At 31.8% G+C, this 18,511-nt stretch overlaps 1 protein-coding gene across 1 annotated transcript; it reads left to right on the forward strand.

Moving 5' to 3' along the window:
- Nucleotides 1–3,899: 3,899 nt before the first annotated feature.
- On the forward strand, nt 3,900–9,179 carry LOC139865090 (aspartic proteinase 36). Its single transcript, XM_071853614.1, has 10 exons — nt 3,900–4,279; nt 4,894–5,023; nt 5,107–5,354; nt 5,663–5,890; nt 6,487–6,649; nt 7,234–7,307; nt 7,413–7,509; nt 7,631–7,694; nt 8,339–8,410; nt 8,504–9,179. Exons 1-10 carry the CDS (start codon nt 4,050–4,052, stop codon nt 8,653–8,655), a joined length of 1,458 nt encoding a protein of 485 aa, XP_071709715.1. The 5' UTR covers nt 3,900–4,049; the 3' UTR covers nt 8,656–9,179.
- The last annotated feature ends 9,332 nt before the right edge of the window (nt 9,180–18,511 follow it).

Below are 18,511 nucleotides of genomic sequence, written 5' to 3' on the forward strand. Positions count from 1 at the left end.
GTTTTTAATTAACTAACCCAAAACAGCCCGCGGTGTTACTACGATGGCGTAAATCCGGTTTTACGGTGTTTTTCGTGTTTCCAGGTTTTAAATCATTAAGTTAGCATATCATATAGATATAGAACATGTGTTTAGTTGATTTTAAAAGTCAAGTTAGAAGGATTAACTTTTGTTTGCGAACAAGTTTAGAATTAACTAAACTATGTTCTAGTGATTACAAGTTTAAACCTTCGAATAAGATAGCTTTATATGTATGAATAGAATGATGTTATGAACATCATTACTACCTTAAGTTCCTTGGATAAACCTACTGGAAAAGAGAAAAATGGATCTAGCTTCAACGGATTCTTGGATGGCTCGAAGTTCTTGAAGCAGAATCATGACACGAAAACAAGTTCAAGTAAGATCATCACTTGAAATAAGATTGTTATAGTTATAGAAATTAAACTAAAGTTTGAATATGATTATTACCTTGTATTAGAATGATAATCTACTGTAAGAAACAAAGATTTCTTGAGGTTGGATGATCACCTTACAAGATTGGAAGTGAGCTAGCAAACTTGAAAGTATTCTTGATTTTATGAAACTAGAACTTTTGGAATTTATGAAGAACACTTAGAACTTGAAGATAGAACTTGAGAGAGATCAATTAGATGAAGAAAATTGAAGAATGAAAGTGTTTGTAGGTGTTTTTGGTCGTTGGTGTATGGATTAGATATAAAGGATATGTAATTTTGTTTTCATGTAAATAAGTCATGAATGATTACTCATATTTTTGTAATTTTATGAGATATTTCATGCTAGTTGCCAAATGATGGTTCCCACATGTGTTAGGTGACTCACATGGGCTGCTAAGAGCTGATCATTGGAGTGTATATACCAATAGTACATACATCTAAAAGCTGTGTATTGTACGAGTACGAACACGGGTGCATACGAGTAGAATTGTTGATGAAACTGAACGAGGATGTAATTGTAAGCATTTTTGTTAAGTAGAAGTATTTTGATAAGTGTATTGAAGTCTTTCAAAAGTGTATAAATACATATTAAAACACTACATGTATATACATTTTAACTGAGTCGTTAAGTCATCGTTAGTCGTTACATGTAAGTGTTGTTTTGAAACCTTTAGGTTAACGATCTTGTTAAATGTTGTTAACCCAATGTTTATAATATCAAATGAGATTTTAAATTATTATATTATCATGATATTATCATGTATGAATATCTCTTAATATGATATATATCCATTAAATGTCTTTACAACGATAATCGTTACATATATGTCTCGTTTAAAAATCATTAAGTTAGTAGTCTTGTTTTTACATATGTAGTTCATTGTTAATATACTTAATGATATGTTTACTTATCATAGTATCATGTTAAATATATATATATATATATCCATATATATGTCATCATATAGTTTTTACAAGTTTTAACGTTCGTGAATCACCGGTCAACTTGGGTGGTCAATTGTCTATATGAAACATATTTCAATTAATCAAGTCTTAACAAGTTTGATTGCTTAACATGTTGGAAACATTTAATCATGTAAATATCAATCTCAATTAATATATATAAACATGGAAAAGTTCGGGTCACTACAATGTGCATGGAGTCATACATGGCATATTTTTCAAGGAAACATTGCATTCACCAAATCATCACCATGTATCTTATTTTGACTGCATTATCAACGGAAGTATTATTGTAAATTATTATATTACGGTGATTGTCTATATGTAGAAATCATCAGATGTCGAAAACCTTTGATTTAAATATTATTTTATGGTGTGCCTTTTCAAAAGAATGCAATGTTTACAAAACGTATCATATAGAGGTCAAATACCTCGCAATGAAATCGATGAATGACGTCTTCGTCCATATAGATTTGGAGCGATCGTCACAAAGTGGTTTTAGGCTCGATTGCTGCTTTGTCGCTGCATTTTGATCAGCACTGTTTTTCGAGTTCTAAGCCGGCTTGAATTTTTTCAAGTTGATCTCGCTTGATAATAATCATAGGGTGAAGGCTTTTTCCTACCACAAATTAACCTCACATACGGTATATTATGCTCGTGTTATCCACTATAGTAGTAGTTGCTTATATTTAGTCTCTTTTGTTTTAGTTGTAGTCGATTAGAGTTAATGTTTGTAAATTGGCCATTGGCCCTCCTGATGTTCTCTCTTTTTTATTTTAATAAAGTTGTTGGCTTAAAAAAAAAAAAAAAAAAAAAAAAAAAAAAAAAAAAAAAACTTTTAACATGAAAGTATAATATAAGATGCAAGCATATCCATTCAGATATATATCTACCAATAATTATTATGTATGCATTATAAATGTATATTATGATTTATGATATATGATATTGTAAATAAAACACTTTACCTATAAACATTAGAATTTATTTACAAATGATAACCATTCACAAACACCCATTTTTAAGGGAATTAATACATCCGTCATAACAAATTCACCATGCTTGGACATTAAATTAAATTCTTGTATTATACAAGTAATTAAATTAATAAATGTGGTGGATCAATCATTTTCAATGATGAAAATATCACCATCCGTTCTTTAATGAGATCTTTTTCTAGTATTAGTTCGTCAATAAAAAAAGAAATTTGAACGAGATAGTGAATGTTGATTCGGGGTCGGATGCTTCTATAGCGATGGGTTTGGAGATATAGGCGAAACTACATGGGACAGAGGGGGCGTCCGCCCGCAGTGGATTTTTTTTTGCAGTGTAAAAATTTTGGGTTTTTCGACTTTGCCGTGATTTTTTTTCCCCCAAAACCTACATAGTTTGCTCCAAAACTTTCAAATTTTGCCCAAAATTCTCCAACTTTTGATCCAAAACCTTCAAATTTTGCTCAAAAATATTCATAATTTGTCTAAAAACCTCAATTTTTTGCCTTAAAACCTCCATATTTTGTCAAAAAAATTGTTATGGTTTTAAATGTTTTTTGCCCCCAGTGAATAAAATCCGAGTTCCGCCACTGATGTGAGTTGAACGAAAATATTCCCTAATCTGGTAATTGTAATCACTAGTTTCTACTGGTGAACTCGAATCCAACGGATGAAGGAGACTATTCGCTTACTTTTTTGTGTATGTTATTCGAGACAGTTCGGATATCTCGTCTTGGTTCAACAATTGTTCTGATTATGGCCATCTAGCTTCGGTTATTTCGAGTAGAAATGTTCATAAAGCAGGATTTTCTCGTGATGCCTCGGTTCGTGAAATTGTAACTAGCCCAGGTCGAAGTTAGTCCGGTTCTTGGTGTCATAGTTATACACATTTTTTTTAACATTTGTTATCATGTTTTGTGTATATGGTTGATGCTATCAAATGGCGTGATTCATATGCCATCAAACCCGAGTCAATATTTTAAAATGCACATTACTTTACTCTTTCATTCTCAATTTAAATAATCACTACTTTTTTTTAATATTTTTTAAATTAATTGTCTACTTTTATAAATTAGATAAAATAAAAATATATAATTCTTATTAATGTACGCATTTAAGATATAAAGATTCAAAAAGACTCGGTTCAGAAAGACTCGGTTATAGGAACTTAGACCACTCAGGCGTTGGTGAAAACCATTTTAGACCTCATATAAGACTTTGATGTAAAAAATAAATAACAATTAATTAACTTGAAATGGATTGAAATAATTTGACTCGTTTTTTTCTTACAATTGAGAGTGTGAATCACTTTAACTAAAGTGTAATGTCAATGATGATCAAGACTATTAATCTAATCATTATAAATTATTCTTTCTATAAAACAAATATAGATATAACTCCAGTAATACAAGTATATATATATATATATATATATATATATCTACCATCCCCATTCAACCGTTACAACCCAAAAATTTCCCTTTCCCTTTTCCAGTTTTCCCTGCAATAATGCTGTAAACTTTACACAAACTCTGTTTTTCAATTTCATCAAAACCCGCATAATAAAATCAATTAATATTCACATTCTTTTGTTTTTTTATTTATTTATTATTAAAGACCGCCAGTAAACACTGGCATGAAGTTCTTGATTCTTTTATTGGTGGCGGCCGTAGCTGTCTCTGGTGGTGTCGGTGGTTTTCAGTCCAAGGTTTTAACTTTAGAAAGGGCTTTTCCGGCCAACAAAACAGTTGACCTTGAAGTTCTTAGAGCGCGTGATCGTGTAAGACACGCGCGGATGTTGCAACGCTTCTCCGGTGGTATTGTGGATTTCAACGTCGCCGGCACCTCCGATCCTTATTACGGCGGGTAATTTACATCAAATACTAAATACCCACAATAGTTTTATTTATTTAATTTTAATTTAATATATGGGTCACATTAAAGTTAGGAATTTTTATTTTTCTATCATCTTTTTTATGATTTTTATGTCTATAAATTAATAGTTATATTAAACATATGAAACTTTTAATGATGTTATTGCAATAAAATATGTATAATTGTCGGTGACCATGTTCATGTGAATATGTTTTGGGCTTGCTTGTCTGGAATTTGTTTTTAGAGGTTTATCTTAGTTATCATTTAAGTCGGATAATAAGGTTAATTGGTTTCTTAATATATGTATTTCTTAATCATAAATTTTAAAATAAACATAAAATATTAGATTGTGACATGTTGATTGCTGACAGATGGATATACTTTGACCTTTTGATTATAACATGTTGTTTTTCAACAACCAAATAATGTAGATTCTGTTACTAAATTATGTATTTGCATTGTTTAGTTTGTGTTGGTGGTTATCAATATGTAATGTGGTTGTTAATTTTCCACAAACATAGCATTATTCAGTAGAATTATGAAGTTTAGAAGATATTGTTTGACTTCAAAAGTCAAAATGTCTAATTTATGTATTTGTGTTTTAGGTTGTACTTTACAAAGGTAAGATTGGGTTCTCCACCAAAAGAGTTTAATGTTCAGATTGATACGGGAAGCGACATTTTGTGGGTTACTTGCAGTTCTTGTAGTAATTGCCCTCAATCAAGTGGATTCGGTGTACGTTTCTTTTGTTTAAAGAAATGTAAATACTTTAACCGGCAACGTAATTGCATTCTAAATTTTATTTCATTTTATTATAGGTTGAACTTAATTTCTATGATGCTGGTACCTCGTCAACAGCTAGTTCGGTATCTTGTTCGGACTCGATTTGCTCTTCGATAGTTCAAACTGCGGATGCATCATGTCTTGAAGGGAATCAATGTGGTTATAAGTTTCAATACGGAGATGGTAGTGGAACGTCGGGTCAGTACGTTACGGACTTGTTGTACTTTGACACAATTGTGGGCTCGTCCATGATTGCAAACTCTTCCGCTTCCATCACATTTGGGTGTGCTTTTTGTTCTGTTCTAAGTCTAATCATATATAGTAGATACACATTTTTATTGAAGATTTTGCTAACGACAACCATAAATAAGTAAGAAACAAGTGTACATTTATGTAACCACCATCACTTAAATTAATAGTTAACTGCTTTGTACAACTGTTTAAAGTGCGTTAACGATAGCCCTAAGGGCTGTCGTTAGAAAAATCCAATAATTAACTTGTCATGAATTTATGTAACGATGTGTATCTCGTGAAAAGTTGTATTTTATTCTTTTACTTATGTGTATTTGGTTTGTGGTGTTGGTGTTATAGGTGTAGCACCTATCAAACGGGTAGCTTGACAAAACCTGATAAGGCAATTGACGGGATTTTCGGTTTCGGGCAACATGGTCTATCGATTGTGTCACAACTTTCATCACGAGGGATTACGCCAAAAGTGTTCTCGCATTGTTTGAAAGGAGATGGAACGGGTGGTGGCAAGCTTGTTCTTGGTGAGATTTTGGACCCCACCATGGTTTATAGTCCCCTTGTCCCATCACAGTACGTATTACCTCAAATATTAAAACTTGTTCACTTTTCCCAATTGTAGGTGGTCGCATATATGGTTTAGCGTCTTTAGGTGTTTCAATTAGCATAATCATTACTTAGAGAATGTTTTAACCATCCAAAAGAGATGCAAGATTTTAGTTTTGTCTACTTTTTGGTTCAAATGATTACCACGCGCATTAGTAGATATAGTAGAATGTTGAGGGTATCGGTTAGGGTAGTGATATTTCCAACAACATTTTTGATAAATTCAGTCACTATATGCTTTAACAGATTGTACTGTACAATCAGTCAATGCATAAAATGAGTGGATTTATCAAACAATGTTGTTGGAAGTATCATCACCCTATCTGTTAATATGTTTATTTGTGATTGATGGACATGTTAGATAATTAGGTAAAAGATTAAATTTAGTCTATTGACTAAATACCCTCTAATAATCACAAAAGGCGAAAACTTGTGTATGATAGAACATGTATTGTTGGAAATTTGTGAAAAAAAAGGAAAGATGTGTTTTAGTCTTTGTCTCTTTATAATTTAATCATTCACATATTTAGGAAATATAATGGATACTGATCTTAAACTTTCAGGCCTCATTACAATCTAGATCTTCATAATATCGCTGTCAATGGGCAGATGTTGCCAATTGACCCGTCTGTTTTCACCACATCAGACAACCGAGGAACCATTGTTGATACTGGAACAACTTTGACATACCTCGTTGAAGAAGCGTTTGATCCTTTTGTTAATGCTGTAAGAGTTATCTTTTTACTACTGTCGTTTCCGAAATTTTGTTAAAAAAATGTAGCTTTATAAATCTTCATTTCGGCCATAACATGCCCTATGTTTATAATGAGATGTACATTCAACCATTTTGTTATATTTTGAGTAGGTTGGTTTTTTTTTTTTTTTTTTTTTTTTTTTATTTCTTCCCTTTCTTTTAATCTTTTAATAACCTTTATATCAAAAAACAATCTGTATATAATTGATCCCTGCAAAATTGATGCTTAACAAATAGACTTTACATGTGCGTTGCACAACACAACTATTGAAGTTATGTTTGGATGACTGTTTATGTATACTATGACCCGACCTGAATCAACCTCTAATACGTACATTTTGTTGCTTCGACTAACTTATGGACCCTTGTGACTTTAGGTTTTAGATTCGCCATTGTAACTTACTGTTCCAAAAATACACTCTCAAGTTCAAACTAAACAGTTGGGGATGTGTGCAATCATTTTATCCAAAACTTGACACATTATAAATATTCTTATTTTACTGAGTTCTATTGACTAATTCATCTTACATTAAATATTTGTTTTTTGTTACGGCAGATAACGTCTGCAGTTTCACAACTAACGACACCAGTCATCTCAAAGGGCACCCAATGTTATTTGGTTTCGTCAAGGTACCTTATGAATGTCTAAGATTCTTACTTATGTCTTTTATTCCCAACCATCTTAACATCCAACAGAACTTATATTTATTTATATATCTTTATTATCTATAACAGCATAAATGGGGTTTTTCCAGAGGTTTCCTTAAACTTTGCTGGTGGTGCAGCCATGATCCTTAAGCCAGATAACTATCTTGTGCATGGCGATCCTGTTGTGAGTGCTCGTCTATTTAATTTTTTTTTTATATGGAAAAATATTGTTTCATGAGTGTTCAAAATTTTTTTTTTTATCATTAGGCCTTGTATTTGATCTTGGTTGAACCAAATATTAACAGGATGGCGGTACACCATGGTGCATCGGGTTCCAGAAAGTTCAGAATGGGGTATCGATTCTTGGAGGTTAGTTTAGCTAACTGATACGGAGTACTACATTAGCACATTTGTACTTGTTGAAACATTTAAATCTTTTTTGTTATGGCTTACACTTACTTTAGTCGTAAAGGATTATTAAGTTGAAACCGACCATTTTTCATACATTTTATTGTGAAAAAGCTAGTTATTTAGTTAGCAAAACTTTTTAGTGTGGTACTAATTGAAACACAAACATGAAAAAAAATATAGGAACGTCAATACGTAATCCACCAAGACTAAGGGAAAATGAAACACTCCAAACCACTACTACAATATACACAAATGGGAAGATCACACATATAAAGGGATCGAAGATTTGAAACATTACGCAGCTATTATCTTAAGCCGACAACCATTAACCTCTTGATGATCAACTTTTAATTTCATATGTAACTAATTTGTAACTTTTAATCACTAATTTGATTTGGACTACTTTAATAGCACAAATGAATAAAAAAATGACAAATTTGTAACTTTTTAGTAGTTTAGATCATTATTGTTGTACTAGTATAGACGGTAATCATGGTCATTGGGTTAATTCTTGGTAAGAACCCGTTTTGACCTTTTCTATATTAACGTGCAGCTGTTATGTTTGGTTCTTTGACTTATTGAATATGTTTTTTACTTTGCAGATCTTGTTCTTAAAGATAAGATATTTGTGTATGATATATCAAAGAAACGAATCGGATGGACTGATTATGATTGTAAGCATCGTCCTTTCCTTTGTTATGTTATTATTTTTTTGCAAAACATATAAAATCAATCTCCTAAATGTCATTTTCATTACCATTTTTCAGGCTCAAACGATGTAAATGTGTCGATAACTTCCAGTAAAGACGAATTTCGAAATGCTGGAGAGTTGAGTCAGAGCAGTTCATCAAGAACTGCAAGTGTTTTAGCTATTCTGCTTCATATAATTGCAGTGATTCTTCGTTTTTCTCTATGGTAAAACACCAAAAAAAAAAAAAAAAAAAAAAAATTTAACTAAAGGTTTTAAATTTTCCACAATCCTAGTTTTATTGCAAATTAAGTATTTTTTTCAGAAATTCACAACACTACAGTTCGAAGGATCAACTATTTTAGAAGAATTATGAAAATGTACATTGAAAAAAAAAAAAGATCATTCTTGCACTTTTTGTTCAAAATTGTTCATATTTGCAAGGTATATTCATTTTGTATGTATTATTAAACCGCGATACAATGGATGATTAAAAACGCAGTTACTCGAAAACTTCTTTGTTTTTGACACATTGGTTGCGTCGTTTGACCATTTACGGCAGTACGCTGTAAATCTAAAGATGAAAAATGTGGCCGATTTAAAGTTAATGCGCCAAACTCAAGATATAGGTTGAGACTGTTTGGTGGCTGGTGGGAGATTAATGTGTAGAATAGGATTTTAGATCAATTTGCTTAATGGTTTCGATTTCGTATTTGTTTTGTGTCTACATAGTTATAGTTATTTATCTTTTTCTGTTGGCATATTGTTCATTTGATATGTAAAATGTTCAAAAGTTCACATTCATCCGCATAATGCATTCATGTTTTCTTTAACCACTTGTTATGGTAAATGGGATTGTTGTAGTGTTCTGGAGTTGTGGGAGTGATTTATGGTGACGTTAAATGTCGTGTTATGATAAAATATAATTGGTATTGGTTAAATAAAGAAATAAAAGAAAATGAGTTGGCCGATCAAATTACTCCCTCGTTTTCATTTTCATTGTTTGCCCCCACAACACCACAACAATTCTCTTGACAACAACCCATAACGCCTTGTTGTGGTGTGCCACGTACACAACGGATGGTGCGTTATGGCCCCATAAACTATGGTCTTAGCTATATTTTGTAGGACTTGTCTTCTGTTTTTACATGAATATATATGAGTATACACCATGTAGACTCTGCCTATGTTATACAAACTGGCACACATACTCTCTCACATAAACTGTCACACATAATATGTAGAATGTAGACTCGGTCCGTGTCAAATATAATATAATTCTATTCTATATACTAGCTTATGACCCGCAAAAAATGCGGGTTTCGGCAATAAAAATTACAAATAAAAATATTATTTCTGAGCACATAAATAAAATCGTCAAAAATTGTGTATAGTAAAAAATCAAGGCAAAACATGAAGTTGAACAAAATTGTAGATATCAATCAAGTCTTATCAAAAGACAAAATATAACCGAAGTTCAAACTGTTTAAAAAAAAAGATAATTGATAACTTCACGTCAAATATGTCGTCGTAGTCTGATTTTAATTTTTTTTTTATAGACCATTTAAGTATTTCTTAGAGGAAGTTCCCATAGATTACTTAATGCAGCGCATTGTTTAAAGTAGTCATTTAGTGTCAACATTTAAGCAGCTGAATGATCCATTGATCCGATCTTAAATTCATATCTTTCATCCATTCAAAACTTCACATTTCAACCTCTTGAAAAAGTGCAACCCCCTTAATGAAAATTCAGTTTCTTGTAATATACACACCTAAACCGATTCTTCATTGGATTTATCCTAATTCTTCTCATATGTACTATTGGTAACTGAACCAGCTAACGATCCAGCTGCACCAATTCTTGTCCCATAATATTGTAGTCTTTTCCAACCTTTTTCATATTCTTTAGTCACTCATGTAGACACCCACTTTTTTTAGATATTGAACCAATTAAATCCACTGTAGATCTTTCATTTACATTTAACCCAGCCTTTTGACCAAATTATATGATATCTTTCTATTAAGGTCTTTGGGAAGAAGTGCATTGGTGGTTTAAAATTCCTTATATAGAGATAAAACATTACATTTCAAGCTCACGTAGACACATCTCAAGTTATCCCATTTTAAAAATAAACCCATAAAAATTTAAACTATTTTAGTGGTTACTTAACCACCAATTTAACTACAAATATAAGAGCCAACTTAATACACAAGCTCTTATATACTCTTCTTACATGTATCTTCTTTGTAAACTATGATATATAACATTTCCAACAATGCACAACTAAAATTAGAAAGCTTAAGGACCACATATCTCAAATAACATGATTTAATTAGCATAAAGCTATTAAAGCTTAAACCAAAATAATCTCACACTAAGGGGGAAAAGTAATACTTAAGGTGCGTTTGTTTACCTCTTAATTAAATGGTTCGGTACTGAATATTGAACCATTCAGCATTCATCGTGTTTGTTTCTGACCTCTGAATGATAGATGGTGCTGAATAGTTTAGCATTCAGTGTTGAACAATTCAGAGTTAGAAGTGTCTCTTAACCATTAAACACTTAAATGTTATGTAATATGCTCATTAAATTATATCATGAACACTTATTAAACAACTAATATTGTAGCTTTTATTCATTTCAAAGGTTAATAAGGAAATTTTACATCATTCACATTATTTGTTCAAAATGATTATCAAACATGTTATTTTCATTCAGAATCAACTTCATTCAGAACCTTTGAATCATTCAGATTATGAACCATTGAGCGCTAAATCATTCAGTTTTATCAATCGCACCCTTAATAAGAAGTTTAAATAAAACTATTACGTTTTGTAACCTCCTTTCCAAGAACCTATATAATGGGGACTGGATGAGTTTGACCAACTACATCGACCTAGCTGACCATTAAAATGTGATATATATATATATATATATATATATATATATATATATATATATATATATATATATATATATATATATATATATATACACATAGAAGTAAAAGGATAAAAGTAAAAGGAGAATGATAACCTAGAGAAGTGAGCGTGGTGCAAATGGTTTGAGCAACCATGGTAATATCTTTACTAACAAAGACCATATAACATAGATAGGTACAAACAACTGAAAAGACATCAACTCAACAATATTAATCCATAATTCCACAAGTTGTAAAAGAATACTTTAAGTTACACCATTTGATAAACAACTCAAGAAACAATAAAGTGTTCAAGTTTTCAGAAAAACAACTCAACAACCAATTATTTAATGCCATTTCTCCCAAAAACCCACACGATTTTCATATATTTTTATATGACTCAAATCTCCATACAAAACTTTAAACATATTAGACTTGTTTGTAAAGAAAATCTCTGGTTAGGTTTGACTATTAGTTCAAAGTTGTATTAATGTGTGTATTAAATACCTGCTTGCATGCTCAATGATAGCATTTTATCATTTGCTTCATGAGCTTGCAGTTCTTTCATCCTCTATCTTATTGCAAGTACTACATCTTTTACACATAATTTAAAGCAAACAATAAAAATGAAAAGCAAAAACATCTTCTAACAACGATACCAACAATATTATAAGAGTAAATCGACAATATATTGACAATATACTTGCTTGTGCAACTGAAGACACTTACCAAATACAGTTCTTAAAGCTTGTGTCTTATCCATATACCGTATAATAATTAAGATAAATAAAGATTCAGAAGTACTTAACGAATCTGTTTTTCAAAATGGGTGTTAACTCGGAACAAAAGCAAAACATTATGTCGACTCACGGAATTCGTGGAATGTATAAGCCACAAAGATACATGAGGAAATCGTATTGTATATATACATGAAATATAGGTACATATATAATACTGTAACAACGAAGTATTTGCGATTAACTCAACCTATTTTGCCACATAAGGTATCTGTCACATAAGGTTTCTCCCCAAACTTACAACATCTCATTTAACTAATAGAATCGAGAATTGGAATATGACAATACAATAATTAAGTGTTTCAAGCTACAATACATACAATTAACTTAAATAAACAAACCCAACATAAGGCAACTCTTATAATTTGATCAATAAACAAACACATTATGAAACTGTTAGGACTAGAGTTACAAATGTGATTATGGTTCAGAAACAAATAATTAGATGTTTATCTGTAGATCAAATTCTGACTATCAACATTTACATCTAAACACACCGTAAATGGTAAATCAAGTCCTACTTGGGGTAAATAACAGTGAACAGGAGAGACTCAAGACCTAATGTCTATTACTAACTACTTAGATTAATGAGTAAGATTCTGCCAGTGAACCTAAATGTTTCTTTGTAAATCAAGTTTTGTTCCCTTGTTGCACATACTGCCCGTGAAACATCCTGCATATCACATATAAGTATTGTTCAAGTCAATAAAACAACTTACTGTATTTAACCCTGGAGCCCATCCTGCTAGCATCTGCAATAAATTCAAGAATTGTGCATGGAGTGAACACATACCGAAATGATCAATTGAAAAAATGTAGTAACATATTAAAATACCCTAAGTTCCTTCCTAGAAGCTGATATTTGACCAGAATAAGTTTTCAGGTATGAAAAAGATATTAAGATTTGTTAAAGACTAAATAAAATATCTTTAATTAAGGAATAGAATTAAAAAGCTTCATGTTCTGACCATGACAGATGCACGAACCACAGGATGAGTGTCCTTATAATACCCGATTACAAATGGATTGTGCATAAAATGATAAAATGTTAATAAAAAGTAACTTCATGTTTCAGGTAAACCTTGGTTATAGTCCAGTGTGTTTGTACCGTTAGTCGACCTGTTTTAGAACACCAGAGTATATTGATGGTTTTTATTTACTGATAATGTACTAAACATATGCACACTGATGTTAAAGCTAAGGGGTATAAAATACTATTAAATTTTACAAGAAAATACTATTAAATACGATACAATTTTACACAAGATATTTATTTATTTAGAGAATGGATATACTTAAACCTTGCTACAACACTTATAGGCAGTGTACCTAATCGTACAGTAGTGTAGTTTTTAGTAAGTCCGGTTCGTTCCACAGAGAATCTTTTAACAAAGCTTAACGCTATATTAGTTTTATTTTATAAAAATACAAATATATATAAGTAATATTATTATTATAAAGGGGGGTTTTTACCGTTTAATGACCGGTTTGTCGATTTTTTAAAACTTTAGTTGCAGTTAAAACAAAATGTAAAATATTAAATAAATAAAAGACTTAATTTAAAGCGTAAAGTAAATAACGATAATGAAATTGCGATAAAATAAACTTGCGATAATTAAAAAGTACGATAATTAAAAGTGCAATTAAATACAATAACAATAAATAAAAATGCGATAATTAGAAGTGCAATTAAATATAAAATAAAGGAAATTAAATATGAAATAAAATAATTATGCTTATTTAAACTTCCGTAATCATGATGTTTGACGTGTTGATTTTAGCTTTATGCCCCTGGGTTAATTGTCCTTTGTCCTGGATTATTTAATATGTCCGTCTGGTTTTTGTCTATAACAGTCCATCAGTCATAAATATAAAGTGCGAGTGTCCTCGTCAAATTATCCTTATACCCGAAGTTAAATATTCCAACTAATTGGGGACTTAAACTGTAACAAGATTTTAATACTTTGTTTAATAATTACACCAGGTTATCGACTGCGTGTAACCCAAGGTTTTAATACTTTGTTAACAATTATGCCAAGTGTCCTTGTACATAATTTCACCCCTGTTTTAATAATTCCATAGACTATTAATCCATTCCCGTGTCCGATTAAATGAACGATTATTCGTACATATAAATACCCCGCCCATCGTGTCCGATCGAGTGTATATGGTTATTTATAGGGACGTCCAATTGTAAATCTTTATATTAAAATTAACAAATTATCATTTAGTTAAACAAATATAAAGCCCATTAATAGCCCATAGTCTAATTTCCACAAGTGTCGTTCTTTTGTCCAAACCCCAATTATGGTACAAAGCCCAATTACCCAATTTTAGTAATTAGCCCAACATCATGATTACTTCGTTTTAAATAAGCATAATAATAACTTAGCTACGAGACATTAAATTAAAAAGGTTGAACATAACTTACAATGATTAAAAATAGCGTAGCGTTACACGGACAGAATTTCGACTTACACCCTTACAACATTCGCTAACATACCCTTATTATTAGAATTATAATTAAAATTAAAATTAAAATTAAAATTAAAATATATATATATTACGTTTACATATAGAGAAAGAGAGATTTTATGGATATATTGATCGATCAAACTGCGTTTGCTTTTATAGGCAGTTTCATTTTTTGGGGCTCCGCGAGTCGCGGCCCTCTCGTTCCTCAAACTTCGCGAGTCGCGGAGATATCAAATCCAGCTCACAAAGCCTTGGCTCCTAGCTTGCCGACGGATTTAAATATAAATATAATATATAAATAATTATAAGAATTATTTAAATATTATATTATATTTATGTGCATAGTTGACTTGTAATTTTTAGTCCGTTGCGTCGAGCGTTGAGAGTTGACTCATGTCCCGGTTCCGGATTTTCGAACGTCCTTGCGTACTATTTTATATCTTGTACTTTGCGTTTTGAATCTTGTACTCTTGTAATTTTGAGACGTTTCTTATCAATAATTGGAACCTCTTTGATTGTATTTTGTACTTTTGAGCTTTTTGGTCGTTTGCGTCTTCAATTCGTCGAATCTGTCTTTTGTCTTCACCTTTTATTATTTAAATGAATATCACTTGTAAATAGAACAATTGCAACTAAAAGCTTGTCTTTCTTGAGGAATAATGCTATGAAATATATGTTCGTTTTTAGCATTATCAAATATTCCCACACTTGAGCGTTGCTTGTCCTCAAGCAATATAGTCTTGATATACTAGAATCACTTCTTTATTCTTCATACTTTGTACATCAGTGATTTCTTTACGGCGGTATAAACAATGGTAGTAACGATATGGTTTACAGTCCCACATGACTATAAAAATTTAGATCCATTAAGGAAATTGGATCTTTATGAAAACATTTGATCTTTTGAAAATTAAATCTAGCTTTTACCCTAGATAAGTTTTTCGGAATAACCCTTCACCGGTGTTTGTAAATTGTTTTTGTGAGTTTGGTGGGTTTCAGATTTGAAAATTTTAGCTCAAAACTTGTGGTTTTGTGTCACCCACTTGCTAACCTTGTATTAGGAAAGCAACACGTCCAGTTTACTTGCTCTGTATATTACCTTTCGATAAACTACCGTCCGATTGTAAAGGAAAGCTTTGAACAAGCAACTGTTAAGGCAATGTCCCCTGACATGCTTTTAATTATGGTCTATAATGTGTCGGACGCAATTACTATCCTTGGTAGGAGCAATAGTAAAGCTCACCCTTATAATTTTTCAGTCTGGCACAAGGTCCTGTCTTTGACCACTATGCAACCACCGTTCTTACGGTTGACACCCGATTTGGTTCAGGTGACCTAATGAATTTCAGGTGAATTCCTAGGATTTTACGTTCAATGGTAATGAACGCATTGAAAATGGGTTTTCAGAAAACAAATCGGTTTGTAATTTTGATCAAAATATTTTCTCGTTCAAGCTCGAGTTTAGATATCATTGAATTCCATGAGTTTGTAATTCTCAATCTTTAAGGTCAATCTCTAGGATTGAGTAATATCAGGCTTAAAAGCTGATTTTTGATCTTTTAAGGAGATTATCCTTTCTGGGGGTCTGATTCATTAGTCTTATCAAGCTAATTTGCACGGCGCCCTCCCCATTTTACAAGATAAATCCTTCTCATGGTTAGGATAAATCTGACCACTTGGTGACCCTGTTTGATACTGAGGTCCGTGGATTTCCTGCTGATTTTAGTGATGACTTTTCTAGGTTTTTCGTCAACCTACAGCTGGTCTGGACGACAACTTCATGACCTAAATCAAGAAGCGCGTTTCTTTTTCGGAAGACTTTACTTCCTTTTAATGATGGAATTGATTCATCGTGTAGATCCATCTTTCTTACAGTAAATCGGGTAAAACAGTTAATTATCGTCCAAAACAAAAGTATTTTCAATTATTTGTACAAAAATATGTGACATATGTTTAAGATAACTTGGTGAATTTTCCCACACTTGGCTTTTATTTTCCTTTTTGTTCTCCTCTATTCCATTCTTAAATGAATTATAACATTTTGGTTTGTTTCTCAATTTATGTCCTTTCCAAGGTAACAATAATTTCTGTGTTAACACCTAGTTTTATCGTTCATAAATATGTATAAACATGATTTTAAATTCGTTTAGTTGAAAATTTTGAAAAATTTTACTAGAATTGGGTAGTCAGTATATAAGACTAGGGCTGTTCTTTATTATCAGAGAGCACTAGATTCTAATACAACTACTGCTTTACTAGTATTTTTAATGGTAACCAAGTGTATAAAGTAAAAATTTTAAAAATCCGAAAGAATTTAACCCCTTCCCACACTTAAGATCTTGCAATGCCCTCATTTGCAAGAAATCAGTAACAATTTAAATTATTGAGGGTGATTAGCGTAGAAATGATTAAATTTTACCAAAGTTTCCAAATATATTTGTGTTTGTTTGCTGAATGATAAATGGTGCATATCATTTGTTCATTCCGTCTTGTTGTTATATCACATTTATTTTCCATCTTGTCGTCAAAATTAGTTGCTTTTGCTGAACTTAATGTCAGTCTTTGAAAATGCGTTGTTTTACCCTGTTGTGTACATAAGATAAACTGCAAACATATATACATATTTTTGAAGTTTGGTATATTATCCCACATTCAAACATTATTAAAATCTAAAAATAAAAATTAGTAAATTATAAAAACTAATACAATTTCAACATAAGTATTAAATGTATCAACATTACAAATTATAAAATAAATAAAACTAAGTAGACTAGGGATGATACTGATACCAGTAGGGGTTCCATGCATAACCATATGTGTTATAAAATGCTTCGGCTGGGTTATACGTAGGATACGGTGGTTGGATCTCTATAGACCAGGGAGGAAATACGGGCGATGGAGTAGGAATATAGTTTCTACCTACATGTTGGCAATGAGCTATGATTTGGTTTTGATGAACTTGCCAATCTTCAAATGTTCGATGTCTAGCATTTTCATACTCTTGTGAAGCTATAAACCTTTGCATTTCTGTCATTTCATTTCCTCCTCCCACATTACCTGGCTGTTGGTTTCTCTCAACCTGTGGATGTCTACCATGGTATTGTACTGCGGCGTTATTTCGCCTCTTCAAAACCTTCGCACCATGGTATACATTTAAACCTATTGTATCGTCGGGTTCTGGTTCTTCGACTAATAATCCCCCCGACTTATATCCACACCGAGATATTCAACAATCAAAGTAATAAATATACCACCTCCTATTATGCTATGCGGTCTCATCCCCCTAACCATAGCTGATAAATAATAACCCACACAATAAGGTATACTTACAGCGCTTTGTGGGTCTCGAATACACATGTGGTAAAACAAATCATGTTCATTTACCTTTTCCTTATTCTTACCTCGTTGTGTAATCGAATTGGCTAAAAACATATGAATTACTATTAACTCTGCTCTATCTATGTCCAAATAAGAGTAATTTCCCCCTTTAAATCGGTGATGGCTAGTCATTTGACTCCATACACCATGCGTATCAAAATTTTCATCAATTTTCCTACCGTTCAATATCAACCCTCTACAATCGGCAGATGCTAACTCCTCAGGCGTATATATACGTAAGGCCTGAGCCATGTCTAGTAGAGACATGTGGCGCATCGAACCTCCTAACAAAAATCTAATAAAAGATCTATCGGTTAAACTAGCTACCCGATCATTTATTTCTATACTACACAATAATTCTTCACACCATACTTTATATACAGGTCTACGCATGTTGAATAAACGTACCCAATCGTTAAAAGTAAAATTACCATACCTCTGTGTAAGTAATTCCCTAATTGGCCCGGCTAATTCTATAGCTTCTAACGGTGCCCATTCTATTACCCTAGGTACTTC

The sequence above is a fragment of the Rutidosis leptorrhynchoides genome, chromosome 1 (assembly GCF_046630445.1).
Source record: "Rutidosis leptorrhynchoides isolate AG116_Rl617_1_P2 chromosome 1, CSIRO_AGI_Rlap_v1, whole genome shotgun sequence".
NCBI classification, from domain to species: Eukaryota; Viridiplantae; Streptophyta; class Magnoliopsida; order Asterales; family Asteraceae; genus Rutidosis; species Rutidosis leptorrhynchoides.